This window comes from Piliocolobus tephrosceles, chromosome 1 (genome assembly GCF_002776525.5).
Source record: "Piliocolobus tephrosceles isolate RC106 chromosome 1, ASM277652v3, whole genome shotgun sequence".
Lineage (NCBI taxonomy): Eukaryota > Metazoa > Chordata > Mammalia > Primates > Cercopithecidae > Piliocolobus > Piliocolobus tephrosceles.
The window spans coordinates 113,915,677-113,928,474 of NC_045434.1; the positions used below are offsets into that span (position 1 = coordinate 113,915,677).

At 37.8% G+C, this 12,798-nt stretch overlaps 1 protein-coding gene across 2 annotated transcripts in view; it reads left to right on the top strand.

The window, feature by feature from the left end:
- The window catches only part of VAV3 (vav guanine nucleotide exchange factor 3), a 413,795-nt gene that overhangs the window by 191,831 nt on the left and 209,166 nt on the right, over positions 1-12,798 (top strand). For both annotated transcript variants that reach the window (XM_023197184.3, XM_023197185.2), the window contains exons 5-9: positions 4,117-4,225; positions 6,252-6,344; positions 8,464-8,532; positions 10,424-10,527; positions 11,814-11,913. In XM_023197184.3, the coding sequence (XP_023052952.2) occupies positions 4,117-4,225; positions 6,252-6,344; positions 8,464-8,532; positions 10,424-10,527; positions 11,814-11,913 (475 nt within the window). The remainder of the gene's footprint in view (positions 1-4,116; positions 4,226-6,251; positions 6,345-8,463; positions 8,533-10,423; positions 10,528-11,813; positions 11,914-12,798) is intronic.

Below are 12,798 nucleotides of genomic sequence, written 5' to 3' on the forward strand. Positions count from 1 at the left end.
AAACAGAATCTGCTGCTGGAGTTGTGGGATACATAGTGCATGCCTTATAAGTTCAAAGAAGGGAGAGATAAGTGTGGGCTGGAACTGTTTGGGATGTTTTAGTAGATGGTGTTTATTCTGAACAGAGAATCCTTTTGGGCTTTATTATTTAATAGTCAAGAGAAGCAAAAGGTCCTTGCAGCCGATTATCTTCTGCTGATTGAGTGACTTGTACAGATTACAAATAAATATAAGCATGAGCCTTACTCCTCAAGGAACTGATGACATAGATCAGGCATGTTTGCAAGGAATCATAATAAGAAATAGATTATGCCCCAAGACACATTCAAATGCTATGGAACTTCATCCATTCATTCATCGATCCTTCCTCATACACCCAACACACTGGGCTTGTTTTAGCTTTGTGACCTTTACACCTGCTATTCTTTCCGCCTATTTGACTGACCCCTCAGCATTCAAGTCTTTGCTCAGATTTCTTTCTACAGAGAGGCCTTCTCTGACTACCCTGTCTAAAATTGCCACCACCCCCTCACATTGCTATGTTTTTACAGCATTTGCCAGTGCCTGAGACAGTCTTGGTTTGCTTCATTTATTGTGTCTCCTCATTAGAAGGTAAACTTTTGTGAGGTGTGGGACTTTGCTTTGTTCATGGCTGTATTCCTAGAACTTCACAGTGTCTGGCATATAGTAGGTAGTCAATAAGTATTTGTTTTCTAAATTAACAAGTCAAAACTTTATCTAGCATCTACTGTTTGCTAGGGATTACCTGGCAATAATAATAATAATAAGAGCTTACTGAGTTTCCATTTGTGTGCTAACCAGGTTATATGCACTATGTTATGTAATACCGCAATATTACTAGGTTGTTATTATATCTTCACAGTTTGAAAGTGAGAAAACTGAATTTTGAAAAGTCTAGTTACTTGCTGAAGGTAATATTGCCAGTAAATTATAACTTTGGATTTGAACTCAGACACCTCTTATTCTAGAGCAGAGTTTGTTAGTCACAGTCCCAACTTCCAGGTACACCCTGACTTGCCCCCTCAGAGCTTTTAGTAGAAGAGCAGAGGGGGTGAGCGTGCCTACTGCAGTCACACGGGTGGATGGCCAGCAGCTCCTTCCAGGGTGGGTGGTCTTCAGAGTGACCTTTCAGTCTTATATTTTAAATATCTATTAAGAATAGTTTCTTATCTCTTAAAATCTCTAAGAACTCACTAACAGTAAGCAAGATAGTGCCAGTTGTTTTACTGAATTGGTTGTAGTCTTCATAAAGTGACTAAGATTATTGGTAATGTATTCAGATTGTTTAAAGTAAGGAAAATGTTTAATTTCTAGTGCTGTGATGCTATATATATATATATATATATATTTTTTTTTTTTTTTTTTTGGTAACAGAGTCTTGCTCTGGCACCCAGGCTAGAGTGTGGTGGCATGATCTCAGCTCACTGCAACTTCCACCTCCCGGGTTCAAGTGATTCTCTCGCCTCAGCCTCCCAAGTAGCCAGGATTACAGGTGCCTGCCACTGCGTCCAGCTAATTTTTAATTTTTAGTCGAGACGGAGTTTCACTGTGTTAGCCAGGATGGTCTCGAACTCCTGACCTGGTGATCCACCCGCCTCGGTGTCCTAATGTGCTGGGACTACAGGCATGAACCACCACGCCCAGGGAATATTCTTTTTTAACCCATACCAGTGGTGACTTACACCTATAAATTTTTATAGCTTCCCTGTCTTGTTCTTTTCACTGATGTTATTTAGGCAGAATTGATGTCAGGATAAATCCATCGAGGATGCGTTCCTAGCTAAATTTGGAGAAAACTGAATTGGCTTCCTGAGATGCCGATTGGTTTCCTGAATTGGCTGCTCTGAGATGCCAGCCCTTGCTCTGTGAGAGGCAGTCTGCTTTAAATTTCTACCTGGTGGCCGAAGGTCCAAATGTATTTGCAGGATTAAAAAAAAAGTATTTATTTAATATCCCAAGAGTGTTCTCCAACTTCTGGACTCAAGCAATCTACCCCCTTGGCCTCCCAAAGTTCGGGGATAAAAGGCAACGTAGGGTTATCTAAAAAAAAAAAAAAAAAAAAAAAAAAAAAAAGAGCCAATGTATTATCCCTAGAAATGCTTGGTTTTAAGTTTGCCATGACAGCTTGATTTTTATTCTCAACTTTGTTTACAATTTCTATGGGTAAATATACTTAACTCTAACTTTTGGGACTGAAATCACCCAAAGGGAAGCCCTTGGAATAAATACTGGTCTGGTTCCTACTGTGGAGGCAATCATTGTTCCTTAAGTTGGAGAGAAAGCCACACGGTGGAGTGCAGAGGGCAGGTAGTGACCACACTGTACGGTGTCCTTTTAGTATCAGGGTGCCAGACATGCCCGTATGTAGGTGGCCCTAAGACAGGAAAGCTAATGTCAATTGTTGTTGATCTATTGACCCTTTGAAAAATATCACAGCTTTTTTCTTTCCTGGCTCAGAAATCAGAAATTGTTGACTAAGCTGTTAGCAAGAAAAGCAGCTTTAGTATAGGATTGAATAACAAAAGCCAAACAGTTCTAGACCAGTTTTGTGTGTGTGTTTGCAGTTGTGCACTTGCATGCACGCATGCACTCAGACATGCATGTCATTCTTACAGGTCTTAAAATAGAGAAAAGTCGGCCAGGTGTGGTGGCTCACGTCTATAATCCTAACATTTTGGGAGACTGAGGTGGGCAGATCACCTGAGGTCAGGAGATCAAGACCCTGGCCAACATGGTGAAACCCCGTCTCTACTAAAAATACAAAAATTTGCTGGGCATGATGGCGCGTGCCTGTAATTCCAGCTACCCAGGAGGCTGAGGCAGAAGAATCACTGGGACCCAGGAGGCAGAGGCTGCAGTGAGCTGAGACTGCGCCACTGTACTCCAGCCTGGGCAACAGAGTGAGACTCTATCCCTCCCCCCCGCCAACAACAACAACAACAACAAAAATAGAGAAAAGTCTGTGTGAATTTATGATTCATTCCTTTACTGTCATGGGAGGTAGTCAAATGTAGGGCTTCAGCAAGGTTGACTTTTTTTGCAGGGCTGCTGAGATTAGGGATCAGAAGCAGGAGTGCTGGGATTAGGAGTGCCAGATAAATGAATTTCAGTCTATTTTTCTTCAGAACAGGATCCCCTCCAATGCGGAAGCTGTTTTTTCATCATTTTATATCTCAGCTCCCTCATGAATTCACCAGACCTTCCTATCCTTTGATATGGTACAGAGAATATGCAAACCAATTTACCTGCCCTAGTGTTCTCTGGCCAGATTGCCTGCCTAAACCCCTCAGTGTGGAAATTATGTTACTGCCAGTATGGCTCATCATCTCCCTAGTGTCCCAAAGTAGAAAGTTCGTTCCTCTTTGTTCCTTCTCTCTCCCTTTATTCTCAGTGTTCACCAAGTCTGGTTGCTCCAGTATCCTATGTCTGTCTGTTACCTTAGTTATGGCTCTGAATGTAAAACAAATAGAGGAAGGGTCTGGTTGATGGGGGACTGGTGGGTTTCCTCTGAATGGGCTTGAAAGAGCATGGTTTGAAAACCACTGGATTAGATGCTGATTATAACACTACAGTAACATGCTTTTATAAGACCACTTATGACATATTAGATACAACTTAACTCTCCTATCTTCTCCCTGTTATACCCTTTAATACGGTTGGTGAAACTGAGGTCTTGAAATACGAAAAGTGGGAGGCAGTATGATAGAGTGGGTAAAACACTCAGAGTTAAGAGAGACTTAACTATTAGATCTGCCGGTGACTACCTGGGTTATTTTTAAAGTCAAATAGCCTTTTGGTCTTTCAACTTCCTCATCTCTTTAATGGATTAAATAATAATGCTTACCTGATAATTAATGTTGGATGAATTATGTAAGATAATATATGTAGAGTAATTAGTTTTGTGCTTATACCTGGTAACTACCCAGTAAATAATAGCTGCCACTGCTATCATTGTAATGTAAACCTTTTGAACTCTTCCCACTTATTCCATTTTATTTCCTTTCTAGATTTTCTACTAAAATCCAGTAGGCTATTTGTAGCTCTTGCATTTACTGCATATTAGAAAATGACCTTATATCATATCCTTTGTTGTAGTGAAACCCTTGTGGAAGATGAAGAAGATCTCTATGACTGTGTTTATGGGGAAGATGAAGGTGGAGAAGTCTATGAGGACTTAATGAAGGCAGAGGAAGCACATCAACCCGTAGGACTTTTACTTGTTTTTAATGTTACTCTGAATATTTTATTAGGAAAGACTAATTAACATAATCATTTATGTAACCTCTGCTGGGATTTTTTTAACCTTTGCTTGCTTATAACTATATAATTATGACTTGTTACTGCGTTTGGAGACATATGCATGGCCTTTCAGAGTTCAAAACAACCATAGGGAATCTGTGGTCTAATCTTTTCATTTTGCTAGTAAGGAAACAAAGTCTGAGAGAGAAATGAAGTGCCACCCAGCTAAATAATGGCAGGGTGGTAGTAGAATAGAATTTTAGGGAATCATGAAATTATGCTCTTATAAAAGTAAATTTCTTACAACACAGGTAAATTTTTCCCTTTAAATTTGATATAAGATACAATATATATTAAAGAGTATTTCTTCACATTTGGTAAGTGTTAATACGAGGTACCATTTTTCTTTCGTTTCATGATAAGTCTTCTGGCTTTCCTACTCATTTATAAATTTAGTTTCAGATATGGTCATAGCCAATATGAGCCCTCAAAACCTTATCTGCCATTAATATATCCAGAACATTCAGAAAGGATTACTTTGGATTATTTTCTCATTTACAATTTGAAATAACAAAAAAAAAGTCAGTTGCTTAGGTTCTTAATAAGTTTTTCTTGTATATTAAAGACTTTTTCTTTACCAGCTGCTTGGTAATTTTTGTTTCTGCAGTGCTTTGATGAATGTGCTTAGCTCTGTCTATGTTCCTACTTTTAATAAAAGGCTGGTGGGTTGTCCAGTAGCTTCTGTGGAATGGAAACAAGTTATCTGCTGTGTTTGGGAAATAAAATGAAAGTGTGGTTTAACCATCTCGTAGGCTGACAGCTCATCTGTGGCAGCATTTTCAGAACATTTTTAGGTGACTGAATATCATGTGTGCCTCCTATAATTGTTAACTGCATTGAGTGCCAGCGCATTGTTCACTGTCTTCCCCAAGGGCAGTCCTCAGTTGATGGGGTGAACAGTGATAATAATTTAGATGGACAGGACTCTTCTTGCACACTTGGAAAAGTGCTAAGCGCTTTACACTGTTTATCTCATTTACCATTCCTTGGGGTTGGCGCTGTGATTCTCTCTGTTTCCCAGATAAGAAAATGGAGTCAGAGTAATTTAGTGATTCGTTCACAGTTAGAAAAGCTAACAACAGGCGGGGCGCGGTGGCTCACACCTGTAATCCCACCACTCTGGGAGGGCGAGGTGGGTGGATCACGAGGTCAGAAGATCAAGACCATCCTGGCTAACGTGGTGAAACCTCGTCTCTACTAAAAAATACAAAAAATTAGCCAGATGTGGTGGTGGACACCTGTAGTCCCAGCCACTCAGGAGGCTGAGGCAGGAGAATGGAGTGAACCCGGGAGGTGGAGCTTGCAGTGAGCAGAGATCGGGCCATTGTACTCCAACCTGAGCAACAGAGCAAGACTCTGCCTCAAAAAAAAAAAAAAAAGAAAGAAAAAGAAAAGAAAAGCTAACAACAAAACTGATATTGAACCCAATTCCATCAGACTCCAGAATCTTTGATTTTAGTGTTGTGCTCTACGACTTCCGATGTTAAATACTTAGTTAAAAAGTCAAGCGGTAAGATGTTAATGTTGGAAAAAATATTTGAAGGTCTTTACTTACTTTACCAAATACCCATTTTATTGTTTTTGCAGTTATTTCTATAGCATTTGTTAAGTGTGCTGTACATTAAGGAAACAATCATACACCATTTATGGTGTTTCCAACTTTATGAACATTTTAATAAAAGATGTTTTAACTTAGAGTGTCTACATTCAGAAGCTTATTTTTTAATCATCTAAATCTTTTCCATTTACATTGTTCAACATTTTTATAAAAACAACAAAGCTACCTCACAAATGCAGTTAGATGTCTTTCAATTATGTGTTTTATTAGAAAGGAAAGTTTAAGAAAGTCAGCAATGCTTTTGATCTCTACTTCTCAATAGGTTAATATATGATTTTATTAAATTATTTTATTTTGATAATTCTAACTGCAGAAATGTCCAGAAAATGATATACGAAGTTGTTGTCTAGCAGAAATTAAGCAGACAGAAGAAAAATATACAGAAACTTTGGAGTCAATAGAAAAAGTAAGTCATCAGGTATTATTTCTGATGCCCAAATACTGCCTGATATAGCTAATGTGTTAGACTCACTGTTTCTTCTGAATGTGTGTATGTGTATTATAATTTTTAGGAGAACTTTGTATTTAAAGATCTCAAAGCAGATTTATTCATTTTACAACTATTTATGGATGTCTTAGTACCTGAATGGCACTGTTTCAGGGACTAAGGATATAGTAATAAATACAAAAATATTCTGATTCTCATGACACTTTTTTCCATGGGAGGGTTTAGAATGTAAGCAAATAAATATGCCAGATGGTCATAAGTTTTCTGAAGAAAAATACGGCAGGAGTATAAGATAGAGAGTGATGTGGGGGAGGGCTAGTGGCATTTTATAAAGAGTGGGTGCAGAAGCCCTCTGTGACAAGATTAAGCAGGCAGCTAAGTGAACTGAGGGTGTAAGCCGTGTACATATGCCAATGAAGATAATTCCTGCGAGATAGGCCCTCTGATTGGAAAGTGTTCAGCACGTGCTTCAAGGACAACAGCAGTCCAGTGTGACTGGAGCAGAACAAGGCAAGGGGACTGAGCATGAGGTGGGAGAGCCGGTGGGCCACCAGGCCATGCAGGGACATTGGAAAGTGTTGTGAGCAGGAGTCGCATGATGTGATTTAAGTCTTTAACCTCTCATTCTGGCTATCATGAGGCAAGAGTGGTAACTAGGAGAAGAATTAGAAGAAAATTGTGTTAATCAAGATGACAAAAATGGTGGTATGGGTGGTCAGATTCTGAGTAAATTTTAAACACAGAGCCAACTGGATTGGATGATGAATTAAGTAAAGGATGTGAAAAAAAGAGAGGAGTCAAGGATGACGTAGTTTTTGGCATGAGCAACTGCATGAATGGTGAAGATTACAGAGATGGGGAAGAACAGGCTTGGGAATCAGGAGTCTGTTGCAACATATGAAATTTGTGATACCTATTAGACTTTGAATGGAATTTATTGAGAAAGGTGTTAGGTATATGAATCTGGCATTAAGGGGAAAGATTGAATTGACGTATAGATTGGGCCATTATCATGACACAATGGCATTAAGGCCCTGGGACTAAGTGAGATCACCCTAGTGAATGCATCAGGGAAGAGGTTTGAGGCCACCTCTCCAGACTCTCATATTTAGAGGTTAGGGAAAGAAGTGAAGGTATGCAAGCATTGTTTAGAAGAATAGAAGAGTAAATTGACTAGGGAACTGTAGTAGCGCTATGTAGCATTACAGGCCCAGTTGAGTTTTGTGGTCATATTTAAAATTAGACAATCAGTAATGTCCCTGCTTAACTTCTTAGATACAGTCACAAAATATGTGGCAAGCTAGACTTGATCAGGGTGTTTGTTTTTCTAGAAAAGCACAATGGAAGAAGAGAGAGTAAGAGGATTTACAGGGAATTGATTCATGGAGTATAAACTGGGTTAGGAGGGAAATGAGGACATGATGGAGGTGAGATGATTAGTGGACTGGCTGACCCAGTTCCTTGAAATTAGTGCTATGGAGCATATGAAGTTGTTGGTAATGACAAGGCCTGTGAGTGTGGCCATAAGATTTAGGATTTGAGCTAGAGTGGAGCACAAGATTATTTGTGGTCAAGGAACTGAGAGACCAGTACTGGAAGGATCCTCTGCACAGATACTGAGAATGCCGAGAATGAAAGAGATATGGTAGGCCAGAAACTAAAATTCTCAAGGAATAATTCATAAATTGCGTACATAGATTATTGATCTCAGCGATCCAGAATCTCCACAAAATTAGGGAGATATTACTGTGTAAGTCTTCATATACATCTCCAGAATGTTGCCATTGTTTGCCAACTCAGACAATAGTGTTCTTTTCTTCCTTCCTTTTGGAAGCATTTGTTATCTAAACCATTTTATTTTATACTTTAAATGTATTAATATTAGCTTGTATTCATGTCTTTATATATCTACTCAAGTGTGAAGTCTTTAAGTTAGAGAAAATAGTTTCTACAATTTTGGTGATTACAATGCTGATCAACAATTGACTTTCAAAAAATATTTGTTGTTGTTGAAAAACTATTACATAGATTAGGACAAGTTATACTTAATTACTGTTTTCTTCCTCTTTCCTGGTAGTATTTCATGGCACCACTAAAAAGATTTCTGACAGCAGCAGAATTTGATTCAGTATTCATCAACATTCCTGTAAGTAAAAATATGCTAGCTAAAACTGTGGTGTACTTCAATAAAATCCTCATTTCCTTACAGGGTTCCAAATCCCTTTTTTTTAACTCTTTTGTAGTCTTTAAGAATATTGGCCTTATTTATTTATTTATTTGTTTGTTTGTTTGTTTTTCCAGTTTTTATATCCTTATTTTCTTGAAATAACTGATGTATCATATCTTCAACTAAAAGTCAGTCAACATGTATGAAGAACATAAATGGAAAAATAACTTCCATGTGTTATTCTTAACTGTTTGTCATGAGGAAGTAGTCTGAAGTAATCCATGGGTCCCCTTCCATCCCCACACTTCCCTGTGGAGCTCTGTTGCTCTTCCAGCCCCTCAGACCTTGTCTTGTAGATGATGTCCTCACCATATCAGTTTCCCCCACTTTCTTCCATTCCTCCACATCTTTGGCCTCTACTGTTTGGTGCTTTCTACTTCCAGTTGTATCAACCGTAATTCCCATGTCTGAAGTAGACTACTTCCTTATGATTTACCAGACTATTTTAACTGTAAAATTTGAGGAGATTTTTTTCGTTTACATTTATGTAAGCATTTCAAGTTTCAGGGCACCTTACCAGAATCTTACAATCTTAAAAGGATATTTGCCGAGAAATCTAGAAGCAAGCTAAATGCCATGCCAAGTGAGGTAATGCTAGGCAAGATTCGAGTTCTCAGACCTCTAGGACTTGCTTTGGTTTATACACCCCCACCCCCATGCACGTGCATCCACATACAGTGATACATGTATTTAAGCTTTTATGCACAGAAATGCTTGTATTACCTGAACAATTTATATTTTGATTCTATTGTGTTCTGTGTTACTCAGTAGCAGTTGGTAAGCAATGGCATTTCATCCTTTCCCTGATTTTGGCCGAATGAAGACATTCTTGTTGATTTATAACATGTACAATATCCGATGAAGGTTTAGCACTAAATAAACTGCACATTTGGGGAAGATAAGGATCTTGAACCACTTCAGTATGGTCTTTATAACGTACAGCCCACATCTTCATGTTTACCTTCTACCCCACTAAGGAAAGAGCATGCTGTGGAGTCAATGTGTGCTCCAAGGTATGAGATAATGGGAGAATTGGCACCTAGTTCAAGTTGCCTCATATCCTGGCTATGACATATATTTACTGCCTGACTGAAAATTAGTTGCTTATCGGGAAAAATGTGAGATTCTGACATTTTGAGTTGCTCCAGTAAACTCTCAAATACAATTTATTTGCTCCTTATTTATGCCATTAGTTGTCTGGTTTCAAGTAATTTAGTCTGATTATTGTTAGCTTAGCACCAGGACACCACTAATTGACCAAAGTACAAATCTACATTTCTGTGTCACAAGGACATGAGTCATTATTTTTTACTGTCAATAAAACATTAGGCACTTGGACATTTTTATTTAAAAATTTACAGTGATTATAAAACAAAAATAAGCTATACATATTTTTACACAAGGAATAAATTATCCTTTAATAACTAGTGAGATAATGTCTTTTTTCACAGGACACTGACATTTCAAGTGAGATACAAAATTGCTGTTTCCCATCTGCATGGCCTGTCTCTCTCTCTTCTCCTCCCTCTCCTCTGCCTTCCTCTTATCTTCCTTCTTTTTTCTCCCTTCCATCCCCTGCTCTCCCTCCTCCTCTTCTACCCTGTCCTCTCCCTCTGCTTCCTCCCCTTCCTCCTCCTTTCTCTCCCCACTCTCCTTTTCCCTCTCTCTTTATTGGTGGAAGCAGTTTTATATATTGAAAGCATTCAGCATATCCCGAGCGGCAAATCTAGCGACAAAAGGGATTCTGGGTTTGGGCTGTATTTTTTGGTTGTGTTTCCTACTTTCCTTTCACATTGTTTTCTTTTTTTAGGAACTTGTAAAACTTCATCGGAACCTAATGCAAGAGATTCATGATTCCATTGTAAATAAAAATGACCATAACTTGTACCAAGTTTTTATTAACTACAAGGAAAGGTAACTTTTGAAGTTTAAGTTTTGTGGGTCTTAGTTTGTAATTATAGTGAGGATTAGTATTAAAATAGCTAACAAATAGCTATTACTACTGTTTATTACACTACTACCTGAACAGTAATTAGAACATGGGAGAGTTACTTTGAGTAGTAGTTTGAGTTCTATATATGTAATTTAAAAAGAAAAAAGAAGAAAGGGAGGAAGAAAGGACCTAGTATGGTGCTTATTTTTTTTACATTGTAAATCAAAAGACTAAGGTTCTTTTATAGGCTTTATCATTACTGAGCAATGTAATCTTCAGTAAATCATTTTAACTCTCTGAGCCTCTATGTCCCCATCTGTAAACACTGGAGATAGACTAGCTGGTACCTAATGCTTCTTCCACTTTTCTTCCAACTCTAGTATTTTATGACACTCTATTTCAGAATATTAGATTCACAGAGTCGGTTTCCCTTTCTAAGTTAAAAAAAAATCTCCTGACAATCTATATGAATTGGAGTATCAAGAAATTTTGCTTAAAATGTAATTATCTCTCTTTTCAAATCAAGCAATGTATTTCCTAGTACTAAGAAGTGGCTAATGAATTGCTTTGCATCAAGTCTTCGATAAATATTCATATCTTATTAGTAGTGTTTTTTTTTTTTTTCCAGTGGAGAGTTAGGAGAAACAATAAACCAACTGAGCTGTTTGCAAAATATTTGTATTACTACAGAGATACCATCCCTGAAGTGGGTGAAGTGAATTCCCAGATTCCGTGTGATATGAGTTATCTTCTGTCCAGCACAGTTCTAGTCTCTCATTTTCCTCTCTTCAGACGATTTATGTTCCTTAATTAAAAAGTAGCAAGGAGTAGGAGGTTTAATAATGAAGGAGTTGTATGTAGTGATTGGCATAAAATTGTAATAGAAAATAAAACTTTCTGAGTGTTTAGAAATGAAGTTTATTTCTAGTAAGAGCTTTAACAGAAATTTTTAATTTTGTTTTTGGAATTCATTTATGTCTACTCAAATAACATTAACAGTCATCAAGCCAGTTTGTAAATTCTACCTGCTATAAAAATGTACATGGAATTAATCTCATTCAAAGTTGGAACTAAAAATTAGTCATTACTATAAAAATGAGTGACCCTCATTCTAGGACTGTGTATGTGATATGTATTAAAAATAATTTATACTGCTATTTTGGTTATCCCTAACTACGGTTTTAAAGAGATGAAGATTCTGCTTGCTTCCCCCTCCAGTTCCTTCTTGTTTTTTGTCTTACAGATTTCTTCTCTTTTTCCCTTTCAGATTGGTTATTTACGGGCAGTACTGCAGTGGAGTAGAGTCAGCCATCTCTAGTTTAGACTACATTTCTAAGACAAAAGAAGATGTCAGACTGAAATTAGAGGTGCCTATTTATTTTTGGTTTATGACATAAAGCAAAATAAACCTAAAAGCAATGTATTTCTCTTTATGGTCAGTGCAGCAGTACATTTCCCATTGTTTTAAATACATTTTCATGTCAATTTTATAAAATATTTAAATCGCTCTATAAAATAGTAATATGGTAGTAATAGTAACAGTCGTAAAAATCTAACATCTATGGCCCTATGTTTTACATGCATTATCTCCTTAGGTCCTTCTGACTGAGATAGGTACAATTAATTTTCTCATCTTAAGAGAAAGCAGAAGTTCAGAGAGATTGTAACTTGCATAGACGGTAAGAAGTACAGGACGAGTAAAACAGGTTAGATAACATATATGTAGATTTAAAATGTTTACTAGTTAGCTGGGCGGGGTGGCTCATGCCTGTAGTCCTAGCTACCTGAGAAGTTGAGGCAGGCGGATCACTTGAGCCCAGGAGTTTGAAGCTGCAGTGAGCTATGATTGCACCATTGCACTGCAGCGTGGGTGGGTCTTGCAAAGCAAGACTGCAGCGTGGGTCTTGCAAAGCAAGACCCTGTATGAAAAACAACAAAATAAAAAAGGTGTTTACTAAAAATATGACATTTAGAGTCAGATGTATTAAAACGGCATGCATATTGCCCACAAGAAGGAAGAGAAGACAAACACAAATATGATAGGATTAAATAACATGTGATAAGCACTGTACAATAGGGCTTCTGTGAGACTGAATCTACCCACTTCAGTGTGGAAGACTGTAGAGGATTCATCTGAAGAGGCAGCATTTGAGTTAAGTCACCAAAGAATGGGATGAGCTTTGACAGATGAGATTCTATGGAGAGCATTCCTGAACAATTGGTATGTCTTGACCAGAATAGTTGGGGAAGTT